General features: G+C 35.0%; 1 protein-coding gene across 1 annotated transcript; it reads right to left on the reverse strand.

The window, feature by feature from the left end:
- Positions 1–2264: 2264 nt before the first annotated feature.
- Positions 2265–16577, reverse strand: LOC149528059 (mechanosensitive ion channel protein 6-like). The gene is made up of 8 exons (XM_089807988.1): positions 16451–16577; positions 15907–16196; positions 15174–15730; positions 14427–14550; positions 13904–14197; positions 13560–13762; positions 13176–13227; positions 2265–2462 (listed from the first exon to the last, which is right to left on the reverse strand). The coding sequence occupies exons 1-8, from the start codon at positions 16575–16577 to the stop codon at positions 2265–2267; spliced, it is 1845 nt and encodes a 614-aa protein (XP_089664114.1).
- Between the last annotated feature and the right edge of the window lie 433 nt (positions 16578–17010).

Here is a 17010-nt window from a genome sequence, read left to right on the forward strand (position 1 = left end):
AAAAATGTTCTCCAACACCTCCTTCGCACTCTCCATCTTGGTTGCTAAATCAACCTAAAATAGTGCAAGGGGACTAGATATCTTTTCAAGTACCTTAGTATCAAATTTTCTTTTAGACCATTCTAATAGTTTAGTATTTGCATCTAGGTCTTCATCATTGATCTTATCAACAATGTGTACCAGTTGTTTAATAATTGGTTTGTCTTCATTTGTATCTAGAAGATTGAAAGCATCGAGAAATATGCTCCCTTCTTAGCAACTCTTGTTGTTTTTTCCTCTATAGAGCTTCCAGTAGAATGCTCATATGCTCAATGGTGATTTTGTTAAGATCAAACTTGGGTAGTTCAATCAGCTCATCTAGGCTTACATCTCCATAAGATATTTCTTCTGAGCTCCTTGACGTTTGTTGTCACAAAGGTTTGCACCCTTGTCCAAAGTTTTTACCTAAGGACAACCTTTTGAAACATGGAAACAACCTCCAAGCTATGGGACTTAAACTATGAGGTTGAGTCACTAGAGAAGGCCAGCTTCCTTTACTATTAGGGTGCACCTAAATATTCTTGGAGAGGAAAGGGGAGAAGGAATGCATGAAAACAAATCTACCTACTCTAACCTAAGAGGGTGATGCACCAAAATAGAGCGTTCAAACTGATCTCTACCCATACATGCACTATTGAACCATCATGACACCAAAATATATACACATTCAGGCTTGTTTTAATCTAACAATCACATTCAGATTAGAAAACCTGAATGAATGACACAAGGAAAGAGAAGATTCACTTATATATCATTCACAGGCCAAAAGAAATATAGTCATGCAAGATTGTAGATATCCACAATACACCAATGAGAGGAAAATAGTTTTTGTACTTTACATCAATGGCTAAAGGAGATGAGGCAGAATGTCATACAGCTCAGAGGTAAAGGGAATTTACCATGAAATTGCAAAGCAATATCAGAGAAGTTAGAGAAGGGTCAACCTTTACAATATTTTACAAAAATTGCCTTTATAGTTCAAGCATAACTAAGATGTCCTCTTACTGAATTTACTCCACAACCACTACCATTAAGCCCTTCAGAGAATAATCATAGAGATCTGAAGAAAATTTAATCTGAGTACAGATCCAAACGTAATGATATCTGATCTTGTTGGAATAGGGCCCTAAGAAGATAGAAACGATGCCATTAAATAGTTCTGACCAGGTATATGGATCGGATCAGAGATGGTGGGGTTTTCTCGCGTTCATTGAGTTCAGCGCTCATTTGAGGGTGGTTGGCATTGATCACAAGGATCAAATCGTGCAATAAAACTCAAATTCCCCTGTTTCTAGCTCGTGAATCAACATGATCAGTAGGTCGACTGAATATTGCACCCAACTTAGGCCATGTGGGCCAATAACTTCATTTTATTTTCCCACTCTACAATTCTCCATGCGATTGACCAATACCTTCTTTACTAACTGCTCCACCTCCTCAAATCCTAACTATGATGCAACTACCAATTTCCAGCCTTGACCACACTACCTAGCCACAACGTATCTCCTCAGGCCTGCGAGGACACATGGAATTTAGGTGCTTCCCCATAATTTTTAACTCCCTCGTACTTCTATATTGCGAGCAAGCACTGATCGTCAATCTGCACAAGATCAATGATCGAGAAAGACTCTCCATTCACTGTGCTTGTCCATGAAAACCTGGGCTCACGAAAACACTCAGCATCTAACCTAGCCTGACTCAGCATTACCCTGGCATACAATTGGCGCCACCTTAAATAAAATTGACCCCAAAAGGACACATGGTAGCAAGGTGCATGTCTGCATTCCTTAACATCCCTGCATCTTTATATTGCAAACATGCACCAACCACTGATTTCATTTGAATCTACGGTGATCAAAACTCTACAGAACTGCATATTTGGTCAGCTGGAAGGGCCAATGAGATACTTTTTTTGTACTCTAACTTTCCTAACAATTTCCATTGAGGACGAGCTGTCAATACCTCCTTGAGAAGGGTGGGCCCATGATGTCACACCAGCCATGTGTCACAAAGGGGCATGCCTGCATTGTTTAACTTCCTTGCAACTTCATCTTGTGGGCATGCGCCATCCGCTGATCTTGAGAGATTTGATGGTGCTCATAACACACACTTCTAAACCTGCGTCACTACCCTTCCACCCTATTTTTGGAAACCTAAAGAAGGTGGACCCACCTACCACGTGGCCAAAATGTGCTTCCCTGCATTGTCAAGAAATCTGACAGAACTCAAAATGCGGGTAAGTAGGCACCAATAGAATCACCAACTAGACTGAGACTTCCTCCCTTTGCAGCCCATAGAAAGAACATGGACCCACTGATCCACATGCCATAAAGGGGCTTCCCCGCATTACATAAAGGTCGTACATTTGGAGAATGTGGGAATGCGCCCACCGTAGATTGCCAGAGATTTGATGGCGCGAAAAGCTGCACAAAAGAAGAAGGTCTATTTTATCATTTTATTTTTTATTTTTTCGCATTTTAAATTCTCGAGCATTAAAATAGTATAAAAGATGAGAAATTTTTGTTGGGTCTCAGGCTTTGAAGAACTTGAGTACTGGTAGGAGTCACAAAAACTAGTAAGGTAACCAGAGTCTAGATGAAAATTTGTTCCTCTAGAGCAGTAGTCACCTTCACTTCTTCAAATTTTTCAACTTGTCTCACTTCCTATTGAGCTTCTCCTTGAATTTGTGGAGTAAGTATAGGATTGGATTCTTGACCTAATTTGACTTATGCTCCATCTTTCTCAACTGTAACTAAGGCTTGCTTAGTTGAAATGAGTGCACTAGAGACAATGCTACTAGTGTTTCAATAATAACACTTAGTTGTTTAGTTCTTACACTTTGATCTTTTGTCTCTATAGTTGTAGGGGACACACTAAATGCATCAATTTGTTTCTCCCCTGTTGCTTCCACTTCTACCATTTCAATTTCATCAGTTCTCACCAATATAGTTTGAGCATAATTTTTTTTCCATGGTGGAATCCTTCAATATCTTCTTCAAGTAATCATCAATCCAAAGATTGATGTTCTGAGAAAAATTATTAGGAACATCGTTGATTTGTATTTAGTCATGTTGACTCACTTGGTCTACATGTGGAGGATTTTCATTTGGCACTTGTACATCTTGTACATTTTGTTCCTCTTGTTGATCTTCTTTAGTTGTGGCTTCTTTTGTTGTTGTTGCTTCCTCAGTTCCTCCCATACTACCATCCTTTATTTATTCTTCTTGTGTTGTTTCTATTGTAGCTTTTTCATATTTCTTAAGATCTTTCATTTCTTGCTCACCTTTGTCTTTTATTGTAAGAGTGGATGACCCATAGATTTTTTTCTAGATTTGTGATTGTTCAATATATGGAAAGCTCTATATTTTTGGGAAAATTTTGACTTGTGCTTTTCCATAGCTTTGGTAATCTTCCTCTTATCCAATTTTAGCATTACTTGGGCTAGAGTGGATTCCCTCATCTGTCTCTCAATTTGTAAACAATATTGTCATTTCTGCTCAAGTCGGCCATATGGACTCTTAGGTAGGGAGTTGGCAATCTCAATAGGAGTTGATTTGAATGTAGCCATCATCACATATATGGCTTCTTTAGCATTATTTTGTTCAAACTTTCCTAACTTATCAAAATCTATGTGTACAAAACCAGATTAATATTGTCACACAAATTATCTAAGTTAGAGGAGGGACTATGGCTTACCACCTTGAATTGACTCATGTCATTAGATTATGTCTTTTCCTCATCTACTCAGCCACTAGAGTGTATTTTCTCCTCACATATGTCTTCTTGGCTAGTTGACTAAGCTCTGCTAAGGCAATAGTCCTCTTTCCTTTAGGTTTCTTAACAACCTTAACTTTCTTGGTGGTTGCCCGTGTGTTAGGCCTAGTAGTAGGTATTGATGGCTTCTATCGTGTAATTTTCACAAGCTTCTTCTTAGGTTTCTCCACTTCAGATTCCTTATCCTTTCTCTTCTTCTTCTTAGTAGGTTTGGGTGTTTCATCAACTTCTTCTCCCTTGACACTTTCTTCATTTACTTCATCATCTTCTCCTTGTCCTTGAGTGAGTGCCAAAGGTGCTTGGACTTATTCATCCTCTTCTTCATCTTCATCTTCTTCTCCCCCTTCGCCAGCTTCTTCACAAGTTTATTCTTCTTCCTTAACATAGAATTTATCTTCAAGTCAATTGTAATTATGGACTTGCCTTCCTCAGAGTTTCCAAATGATGTGGCATGTTTATCTATTTCTTTTGCCAGTAGAGCTTTGATAGTTGCAGATGCCTCATCACCATTGATCACATATGGCAAGGGATTAAGTCATCTAACCCTAGGAATAGTTGCTTGCACATATGTATAATCTACATCCACTAAGAAGCAAACATCATTATAATGTTTCTCCACTAGTGACATAGGAATCCTTAGTCTCTGTTTCATGGATTTTTTAAAATCCTCAAAATAACTAGTCATCACTAACTCAAAGTTATCTCCAAGTTACTCTATGAATTCTACAATATGTACTGTAATAGACCTATTGTATTCCAAGAAACTTTTCCAAATGTAGGAAATGTGTTCTACACATAAAAGAATATACAAACTAGTAAAGAACCAAATTTGCAAGATACACTCTTTGCTTTCCTTATTGCCTCCAAGTTTTCAAATAGTTTTTGAAGCTCCAACTCAAAAAGGTCATAGGTGTGGTCTCTCTTCACTATTTTGTATCCCAAACCTACATCCATGCAAGATGCACTATTTGGTTTGCTAGATTGAAAGAACTTGTGAGCTATCACTCTCACAAAAAAGTCAATTAAGGGGTCTAAGATAAAAACTATAGAAATTCCCCTCTTGTTCCATATTACACCTATGTTCTTCTAAATTATCTCCTTTGAATCATTTCACATACTCTTGGGTCTATCTAGGGTAGGATACCATGTCACTCAGTTGATGATCCTTTTAGTGATCTTAATTGGTCCATTTTCCAACCATACAAAGTCATCATGTATCTACCGAGCACAATCTTTGTCCATTCAATTTTGAATACATTAGGGAAATCTAGGCAATAGGTCAACCCTTTCTTTTCTACAATTTTATTCTCTTCCCTTAAGACTTCATCTACACAAAGTTGACTGTACAAATCCCTTATCTCCATGTCTCCTATACTTCCAACTTTGCATGTATAACAACACCTGACATCCTAAATCATAAGAACCTTTGGTGGTATCATCAACAATCCACTAGACAGGTCTCCTTTATAAGCAATTTTATGTATTTCTCGAAAAGGTGGTTGTCTTACATCATTACTAATTGATTTCACATTAAACACTTCCTTTCCTTCCTTACTTCCTAACACTTGCAGAAGAGCTAGTTGCCATATTTGATACTTAGAGTTCACGAATATTTAAACAACAAAACTCGACACTAGTAAAATACTTTTCCAATGTTATGAATATGTCAAGTTTTAGTTGAATTCAATTCACAAACGCAAGAATCTCGTATTGCAATTCACCTTCATGCTCTCTTTGATCACTGGTGAATGCAAATGAGTTGAGAAAAAATTATATAACCCTTAAAATTCTATAATAAATTCTTAATACTTACACAGCTGTAATCTCAGTCAACATAGGGTTTCCAACTCACTCGGTATATGCATTATTTCCACTTTTCTCAGTTTACATAGAAAACTCGGCCAATACTACCATACCTTCATTACTCGACAACAACTGAAATTACATTTACGCTTAGTAGTAACTGTGAAACATTTCATGCTTGGCAACAACATGAAAACTAACAAAGCTATAGATTTCTTCTAGGTTCTAACCAATACATTGCATCTTAATTCATGCATATATAATCTTTTCAGAACTTAGATTCTTAGAATTGATTTAAAATATATTATTGAAATATCAGTCCCACACATACTTTTGATTGCCTAGTTGGAGGTGATGAGATCACCTAATCCATTGGATGAAGTGACCTCATCTAAAATTGATGTGCTGAAATCTTCCTTCTTCCATGTCTTGTTCATTTGCACTTTGACCTTCTCAACATTGACCTTTTCATTGCCTTTATTGTTTCCATTACTTGGTGTTTGTGATCTAGTTGGACAGTTTCTACTGATATGACCAGTCTTAAAACAACTAAAGCATGTAGTCTCACTCAACCATCTATTGTAGTTGCCTTAGAAATGTGTTCTAATGCATTTCTTAGGAACATGTCCATATTATTGACAATAGTGACAAGTTTACCTTGTATTGTAAACCTAATTGTAGGATATTTCATTTTGTTGTACCTTTGTCTACTTGTTAGATGCCCACTTGGCATTAGATCTACATTCATATGTTTTATGTCCATACTTCTGACAATTATGACAATATCCTTCAAATATTTGTGTGCTTAAGGTCTTGGTTCTTCATTCATGTGTCTAATGTCCTTGCTTATTAAACTTATGAAAATAACCCTTGAATTTCTACTTAGGGTTCTAATTTGCATTATTGCTCCTACAAACATTTATTGTATGACCTAACTTTCCACAATTGTGATAAGTGGGTTCATAGTTCTTACCTTTGTTGTTTCATTGTTCACCACTTTTAGATGATTCTCCTTCCTCATTTTTGGTGTATCCCAATCCAACAGTATCATTATTAGATCTATGAAATCTCATCAGTTTCTCAAAATATTTGATGGCTTCACTAGGTTTGTTGAAACTTTTAGCAAATTCCTTTTCATTTCTCAATTCATTCCTCGGTTGTTTATGCTGTAACTTCAGGGTTTGTGATCTCAATATCTTTTCCATTCAATTCATGATTGGAAATCATCAATTGATTCATTGTATCCAATTGCATGTTAGGAATCTTTTACACAGTTGATGTCTTCTCATACAATCTATTGGTTAGTGTACTTTTGTCATCTTCAATAATGACTTTTTCCTCCTCGGATTTCTTCTTCTACATGGTTACCTCATGTAGAAATACAAATTGGACTTCTTGTTCTATCTTAAGATTTTTGACCTCTTCAGTTAGGGAGCCATTCTTTTCCATCGGATCTACAATAGCTACATCAAACTCACTTGAGTTTCAATTTACAAAAAATTTAGTAGTGTCTTTTTCTTGATAATGAGTTTCATTCTTCTCAATAGATAGCTCTTTCCTTCTTCTCAATGAATGTTGTAGTTCATCTCTTGCTTCCATGAGTTGGTGTAGGGCAAGATGGATTTCAATCTTCTAGTTCTCAATAGTCTTTCCCAACTTATATACTTCCATCTTCAACATCTTTTCTCAAAGTTATAAAGCTTTCCTTTTCAAAGAACAAGGCTCTGATACCAATTGTTGGAAATAACAATGGGAAAGAAAACTCTAGCGAGGGGATGAATTAGTACTTCAAAACTTTAACTATAAAACGTTCACCATACATACATCTCATAATTTAGCATGTAAGTTGAAATAGCTAACTATACATGTTCATCCATAGCATGAAACAAATAACACATGACACAATAAATTTGTTACCCAAAAACCCTCCAATAAGAAGGTAAAACTGGGGCAAGGATGACACCCACAAATCTTCATAGCTACAACTATAAAGTGTAGCCAATTAAAGTTACAAGAAGTTTGACCATAAACTATGATCTACCCTATGAAAGGTCTACCCTGTTAAAGGCTTACAAAGACTATTAAGTCTCACCTTGTTAAAGGATTTAAACACCTTACTAAAAGTGTGCCTTGTTAGAGGACTTAAACTTGCAATAAAATAGGTACTCGATTAAGAATTTTACACAAGCTTGTTAAGACTACTTTGTTAGGAGATTTTCTCTACATTGCTTGTTAGAATTATTTAGCACCATAATCCTTTGGTTAGCACTCTATTGCTAGATGTCAGATCTTCTCTTTCTTGGTGTGTACTTGATCCTTCTAATTAAATATGTCTCCTCTGTCCTCTCTCTAATTTTCTCTATTCTCTCTAATTGATTCTGCAATTCATAACATTGTCACAACCTCCATAGCCATCATGAATGCTCTCTATACTTAGCATTTGTCTCTTGTATCTCCTTCTCTTCTTTCATGCAATACTAACTATTTATGATTTGTCTCCTTAAGTAAACACAAACTTTGGCTAGGGTTAGGTTAGAATCAATGGCTTAGGTTGATCCATTTTTCCTCTTAGAACATCCCTCAATTTTATTGGTTGCATGAACTACATAAGAATTTATAAAACAATCGTTAAGTCAACCCAAAAATGGTTTACATAGAAGTTTGTGTCATTACAAACAATTATGTCCAAAACTGTTCACTCGGCAATTGAAGTCACTAATGCTCAACATTCACTATATCTTCAATGTTGTAATTCATCTTCTAAATGACTTAGCATACTCTATTTACTCATCTTATGAGTGACTCGACACTATCTTCTCAGCACTGACTATGTATATTACTCAGCATGTATTGTTTGGAAACTAATACTCGGTATGCCTTGATCACTTAGTTCACACTGATTTCTTGGCTTGCTCTGATCACTTGGCTTGTAGTGTAATTCTATTGAATAATGACTAAGTGTTTTGTTAGCACCTTGTCAAAACCAATATGAGATTCACAAACTTATTCAAAACTTATCTTAAACTTTAGCAGCCTTACACACATCATCTATGATGTCCATACTACCTTCTTCTAAGATTGTCTAATTTCATATGCCTTATGTGAAGCTCACTAAAAAAAATTGTATGACTGTTTCTTTTTTACCACTATTATACTTAGACAACTTTCTAAGTATCCTATAGCTAAACTTGTCTTTTGACTTAGTTACGTCAAAATTTGTGTTATGTTTCCATTAAGGACAACCCTATCAACTATCCTTAGCCAAATTGCCAACATAGCCTTAGGTCTAGGTGTTCTTGTAGGCCTCACAATTTGTTCACCAATTAAATATACCTTCGAGACCTCACCCTTTACAACCTTTGTAGGTGGTGTTCTCTTTGATAATCTTCTTGTTACTCTCTACAATGTAGGAGAAATATTTGTAGATGAGGCCACTAGAGTAAGTGAGTCTAGTATGTCTAAAGGCTCAGGCTCAATAATAGCTTCACCTTGTACCATCATAGGGGTAGAAACCTTTGCTTTAGATTGCATAGATTCACTTTGTTTCTATGTTCTTCCATCTTCTCTTTAGAAATTCCATCTTTCTCTACAATGCTATCAACTATTTTATGCACCTTCATCATTCTTGAACTTCTTCTCAACTCCTCCCATACCTTCTGAGATTTCTCTTGATAAGTTCCCCATCTTTTTGAATTGGGATCCTTCTCAGAAGCAAGTATGGCATACACATGTTATGTTACAACAAATGGATCTACTTCATAACCCATAAGAGTTGTCCATTGAAATCTAGGTTCAACTGCCTCCGTACATGTATAATGTGTCTCTACCATAAAACAAGTTGTATCTACTTTTCTCTTTGGGCATTAAAAGAGGAACTTCACACAATCCAACAAGTGAGCATTAATGATATTATTTTCTCTTTGTTTCATTATTTTGTAGCTCCCTTAAAAAGACTCTAGGGTTGTAATTTTTGAAACTTATTAATTCTTTCCTTTTAAAATCACATATCTTAGCTTTTAAATTTTTATCAATCATTCATGTTTCCTTATGTTTGTTTTTTTGTTTTCTTATATTATTTGAAATGTATTTAATTAGCCTTGCATTCTTCATCTTACTAAGGATTAGATGAGAAAGCAACACATTTCATTGGTATGTTTTAAGTGTTTTACCTAGTACTTCTTCTAGGCCATAAATACACATGTACTTAAGCTTACTTAGGTCTACATATGAATATTCCCCTTTTAGTGGTATTATTACATTTTCACTTTTCCACCTTAAGTGTCACTTTCACCTTTGGTGGACTTATCATATTAGCACTTTTCTACATTAGGTGGGTAATAAGTTATCACTTTATGTATAAAGGCATAATACTAAGATGTTTACATAATCTTATACTTTCCTATATCTCACCTTGGCCTATTTGACCAAGGCGTCTCATGTGACCTTAATTCTATTGGTTCCATCCAAATGCATTCTTGATGAGAATACAATTTATTCTTCTCATATTGGTTATCTCTTGTTATAACTCTTTTGATCATACCTCTATATCTTGGGTAGCTACCTCCATAGCCAAATTGTACATGGTATGAAAGATTGATAAGTGTCTTTAGATAATGTTTTGAGACATTTTGAATTTATTTTTGGTAGATTATGTTTGGTTCCTCTATGTGGATTTATATTTCATGTCAGAATTAGTCCATAGCGATGCATTTATGAGGTCACTATCATGATCAAGGGGTTTGAATTAATTAAGATAATCATTGGTTTTTATCCAAATAAAAAAATGAAGGAAAATATATATACAAGAATTTGAAGTTTGCATGTGGTTGCCAATTTTAGGAGCTACCTAGGATTTTACCACACAAATTTAAACAACTCAATTCAACTCACAAAACTAGAATTGTTAATGCACATTAAAATTAATACTCCAAAAATGATGCAAACCTCCAGGACACTTACAAATGCTCAACATAACATCACTAACATTGAAAAAGCAATAAATAGAGTCATATCACCAAATTCATTGAATGTGTAGGAATGCAAAACATTTATATAAATTGATACACTATCTTTGCATATAGGTTGATACTCAAAAAAACACAAATTTTTTTGCAGACCAAATGGGAACACCAAACCTAAGATCTAAAATACTTTTACATTCCTTAACATCATACTACAGCCATAAAATGATATAAATCACATTCTTTTACATCTACCAACATTGCATCACAAGTAGGAATTGTAGAGGCTACCTATAAAAGCAAAAACTAAGGTCAGCGCCCTTCACAAAGAAAGAACACATTATTTTTCCTATGAAAGAACATGAGCATGATATATTTAATGTTCTAAATTTTGAAGGATACAATGAAGTATCAATGAGGAATAAATGTATTGAAACAAGTAAGGGGAATAGAGGTATCACAATCCCAATGAGAGAATCATGGGTTTGAATAATAAAAGTAGATAAAGAAGACCTACATAAGTATTGGCTTGAAATAATATAAAGGGGGCAACAATTAGGATGGATTCTTGTTACCTTTCCATTAAAAGCTTCAAGATCTACAAGAAAAGAAATCTACATAGCAAAGCTCCTTATGCTACTTTAGAGAAAGTAATTTATTTTTAAACAAATAGACTATGAGCCTAGTAATATATTAATTATAAATAATCAATAACAAAATAAGAAAAAAAGGCTCTTAAAAGCCACATATTTATTTTTCAAGGAACATACATACTAAACCTAGAAACCTATTCTAATTCTATGCTGTCACAAAATTGGCATATTATCACATTTAAACCCACATATGAAGCATATAACTCCATTGTCACTGCAAAACTACAATGGGCGAAAGTATGGTTTACTATGTGATTTATTCTTGAAGTTATATTTAGAAGTTGTTGGAGTTCAATATTGGGGGTCGGCTTACCAAAAATGAAACCTGAACATTACATCTCTTTGTTAAGTTTGGAATCCATGCAAATGAACTTTAATGAGGGGAAACCAAACACATTAATAGAAAAAATCAGACAAAAGTTATATTCCTTGTGAAGCAAGAAAACTGAAAGCTTTTTGTGGCTGCACTTGAGCAACACCCTCAAGGAAAACGATTATAGAAGTGAGTATATTGCAGAAATATACTGATCACTTTAATGCACAAGACTTTGACAATGTGTAGGAGATCTCATCCTATGAAGACAAGTTCAAATACTTTCCTAACCTACCCTTGGTCTAATGAGGGATGCAAGGCTGCTAAAGACAACTTACTCAGGACAATGAAGGACCACTTGCTAAATTCTTGCTCCACACATCAAGAGAATTTTTAATGGTGCCACATAAAGAAATAATCCAAATGAGTGGACTACTAGTGTTGTTATTGTTATCCTACTTTTATGGAGAGGTGATATCAAAGAATCGCAATAGAAAACTTGCATAAGGAAAAAACTTGAAAATGTGTTAAATGTTATGTTCCATAGCTCCTTAGGCCGTGGTCTCCTCAAGGTGATTAAGACTCTTTCATTTGCTCTTCAATAAAATTTTAGTTATTTCAATACATATGACAATTGTACTGGATATTTGTGTAAATATTCTTACTCTTCTCTTTTGTTGAAATATTGTATACTAACAAAGCCGCCCTAAATCCATGGCAAATAAAAATAAATGAGCCATACAAATAAGGAGGAGAAAATGTTTCTGAAATCCAATATCAAAGCAAGGAAAAAACTATATTTACCATGGATGTGAAGTAATCAGATTTGCGTTGTTGTGGTGGAGCCTAACTGTGAAACCTCTTCTAGAACTTATAGAGATTGTTATGACAAGTTTGTTCATTTTATTTTATTTTTCCAACAATGAGGTTAAAAGCATAACATACTGAGAGTGCAAACATGCCAAATTGGTTTTTTTTAAATGCTCTCATTGTCGTCGAATAAGTGTAGTGTTGAAAGAAGCTACAAAAACATATTTAAATTTGACTTTCATATTAAATTGTAGTTCTTAAAATATTGGAAATTTAAAAGTTTGAAAATTTAATTAGATGAGCTATAACTCTTCAAAGCGAGTCAGTTTTTCTTCAAAAAGTTGTCGGTATCTGTCGTACATTAATTATAGTTCTTAAAAAGAGAGGTTCTTTCAGCTTGAGATCATAAATGGAAGGACATTGAAGTTGTATATTGATTCTGTCATGTGGATAAAAGAATGCTCTTCCCTTTAAATGTATAGATGGGTAGGTTGTAGCCAAAACTGCAGAAGAATGAGTTATAGTTCTATTTTGATGTATCAAAAACTGGTTCAATACTTGATCCATATTTGGATCAATATGACCTGCAATAATGTCAAATGGACCTCCTATTTTTTTCAAGTACTTAATTATCTCCCTACTGTAGTCCAATCTAAAAATTAGATGCAAAGTGGTAATAACAAGTTGACAAGAAAACTAATTTGCACTTGCATGACTTTCATGAACTTCTCCATGCCTTTACTGTTGGCATTATATTTATTAAAGGATGAACATGATTTCTTTATTTTGTAAAAGATTGTATGTGTACGCAGTCATTACTACTGACTTATGGCTCAAGGACTTCAATGAGGATATATTGCTGCCTTCAGTAAAGCTGCAACACAAAAAACACAAGACATAGATAAGATAAACAAATATAGCTGCATAAACAAACACAGTGCCTAAATATTCATACAAATCAAGGAAATACCTATTTCATAAATAAGATTAACTAACCTAAACTTACTGGCCTTTAGGCCAAAGTGGACCAATGGACCTAGATGAGTTTGTTTATGATTCTCTTGTTGCTGAGATTTAAGAATAAATTTCTAGAAACTTTATGTGATTAACCCAATCAAGTATTTCGTATGTAAGGGTGTTTGCAGATTTATGTGTAACTGTGCCTCATATTATACCATTGCTAAAAAAAATCACAAATAAAAGGACCTGCTTATTCTCTCCTTAAGCGCAGCAATTTTTTCCACAGTAGTAGTAGCATCCACGAAGAAGTCAAAACTCTCTCCCATATCTCGACTCCTATGATAGTTAATGATTGGTTTCGTGGATAATATTGAGTTGGGGTAGTATACATTCTCGTTATGACTCAACAGAAACACTGTAGTGAAGATGTTCATTTCTTCCACTACCATCTGTACCATTCAAATATCAATTAGTTGTACGGTTGTATTCAAAAACCAATCTGTAACATTTTCTACTTTTTCTTTTTTTGTTCATAGGTGAATCTTCACTCATTTCAGTCATTTGTGAAAGGTAAGAAGGATGACTTTTACCTGAACTCCATCAACAATACACCGATCACCCACGTCAAATGGATGCATGATAAATACAAACACAACGGCTTCAAAGATTGTTTTGCAGGTATTTCCGAACATGAAAGCCACAGGCAGAAGGGAAGTTAATATTATAACAATAGCATGGGTGCTGGCAATGCCCAGAAGTACCAAAGAGAACATTACTATGATTATAACCACAACTGCATTGATGAGTCTGTGTAGCTGTTTAACTGCAGTTTTGGAGTCATTAAGAGACCGGGAAAGTAATTTCCTTTCTTCAAAAACATTCATCTGCCACAAAAAAGATACATTAGTCAGTATGTCCCAAGAAAGAGCTAATAGAACTAGATAATCAGTATTGCCTAGTTTAACTTATTTTGTGCTGCTTTCGTCGGAATAAAACAGTAGAATTAGGTCAAAAGAACATGAAATAAGCACAACGTTCTGAACAAAACCACATCTTGCTATATGTTGGGAGTGATACTTAAAAGCAGTATGGAACTGATTTGAAATAGCATACCACCCAGTTTGCAAGAGACGATTCAGTGATCCTTCCTGTATTTGAGGCTCCTGTAAATTGGGGAAAGACTCTGCTCACCTCTGTTTTCCTCATTAACTTCAGCAGGTCATCTTCCTCAATATAACTGCAAAAGATGGGACTCTAATTTAAGTAAGAAAAACTAATTCTGAAACATATTCATTTTCCCAGAAGTAAATGAACCATGAGCCATGGATTTTCCTGATATTCTCTGGTCCTATTTATGCTAGTGGGTTCATGCTTTTTCCTTGGTGCTTTTGTAAAAGTCAGGTGTTTGAGAACAATGGCATTAGCACCAAAGTGATCATACAATACAAACTGCTGCACATGATGCTTAGCAGAGCCGTTTTGGTATTAGTTCATGGTTTAATTACCAAACACATGAATGGGTACATGGTCAGACTGCAGTATGGTTAGGAACTGGGATACCAATTTCCAGTCCATAGTAGTGATCAAGAGTGCTTGTGGATCTTATTGTGTGAGGATGCCAGTTTAAATGGCAATGGCGTTCTGTTAAGACATAAATAAACTGCCAATAGTATTGCCTGCTACAAATTTTTATTGGAACAATCCACCAGAAACTAGAATTGGCATTATCTATGGACTATTAAATGTTAGCTTTCTAATTCTTGAATAACAAAAACAAAGCTTAGTACGGCACCTCATTGTAGGACAAAGCCTATGTGAGGTAAAGGTATTACTTCAAAGAACAAGTCAGTGGATGCATACTCTGTTCCACGCTTAGCAACATTTTCAAATATCCTCTTTGCCTTAATTGCTGCTTGACGTTCACTATCGATCTTCGGATCATGTTTATGGTAATTCAAAGACCTGTCAATTGTGTTAGCGATTCCCGAATGCCTGATATTTCGGATCCATCTCTTCATTTTCCAAGCAGAGACATTCCTCTGATTCAGCTTCTTCAGTTGTTTAATAGTTATCCCATTGGTGCTCCCTTCCTCTTTGAGCCCTGCCCTATCATTATTCTTGTTATCAGGAGGATCTATTTGAATTTCCACGTGTCCTGCATTGTTCGTATTATTTGTATCTGCTAGAGCAGAGGATTGATGGATTTCCATCATTGGGGGCGGAGATATAGTTTCAAGCACATATTGATGGAATATGGACTCCTGAATTCTATCAAAATATGTTTTCACATGAAAATTCAAAGCCAAAATCTTCACCAATAGTGTCTTGAATAGCCATAGAAATGAGGCGCACAGAAGACAAAGTAGAAATGTCCCTATGTAATCCAACAGGTTTTTGTTCTCGGTAGCTCGCTCCAACTGATAGCAAAAATTCACCAAAATATTAGAATGTAAAAGAGATCACAAATATAAAGAGGAATTTTGCAGATGACTAAGAAGAAAAGCCCTATCCCCAACAAACAATAACAATTATGAAAATGCATTTTCATTGAGAAGAACAATTATGAAAAACGAGAGTGTGGAACGGTTACTACCTTTTTATCAAATATGAGATGCCAAGCGAGCAAAACTAAGCCGAACCAGAGGCAATTCTTCGCACTACTCCTCACTCCATAGACAAAGTAGAGGACCCTCTTTCTCAAAATGAAATTTCTCTCGATTACGAAAACCCCCACACGAATTATCCAGCCAGAAACGAGTCTCCCGGAGAAAACAAGCAGAGCCATCAAAAACCACTTCCATGACTCTAACCCCCAAATGGAACGTTTCTTCAGAGACCCGACTACGAGGCTCGAAAGCAATCCTGCTATAAGAGCCAATAAAGCTGCACATTCCAAAAAAAAGCCATTTGTCAAATCCGGAGTGCTTGTAATTTGGAGGAACCTCCTCTTCTTTGATGGGACCAAATTTTTCTTCGATATCATCTGCAGCTGAGGGACATTTGTTCAGATTCCTTTCAGCCATTCTTGTAGATTTTTCCATTGCATGAAATAAAGAAATCGTATCCATGACACAGTAAATAAACTATGAAACATTGTATCCATGACACGCTATATAAGCTATGAAACACCTTTTCACTTTCCATTCCAGTCCACAATCCGTTCGACTCAAAAACCATTCGCCTTCCCTCCCTTACCAAAACCCAAATTACAGTCCAATGCAAGCGCGAATGCAATCGAAAGAAATAATGAGAACAAAATGACATTTGGTCGTTAATGTGGCATGATAAGAATTTTTATTTGATATTATATTAATAATTATTGTTATTGGTTTGTTAATAGATAAACTATGATACATTAATTTACAATTTGATTTAAAGATGGATGTATAGATAATAAATATAAAAATTGTCTTCACTAGTACAATTGAGAATGGGTAAGGTTAGATTCAAAAGATCATTAATTGAATTCCTTTAAATATATAATACTAGGTCTATATATAATATAATATCAAATTTATTAAATTAAAAAAATTAATACTTTGAAAAAAGTCATATATACATATTTGTTTTGGAACATTTCATGTTCACATTAAGCTACACTCTTGCAAGGATTTCGAGAAGGATGTCATTATTTTTCTATTTTATGGTGAGGGAAGCATTGCCTTGTATCTAGAGTTACTTAACGGACACAATGAAA

This window comes from Cupressus sempervirens, chromosome 11, assembly GCF_028749045.1.
Source record: "Cupressus sempervirens isolate cs-2001-9-10 chromosome 11, ASM2874904v1, whole genome shotgun sequence".
NCBI lineage: Eukaryota > Viridiplantae > Streptophyta > Pinopsida > Cupressales > Cupressaceae > Cupressus > Cupressus sempervirens.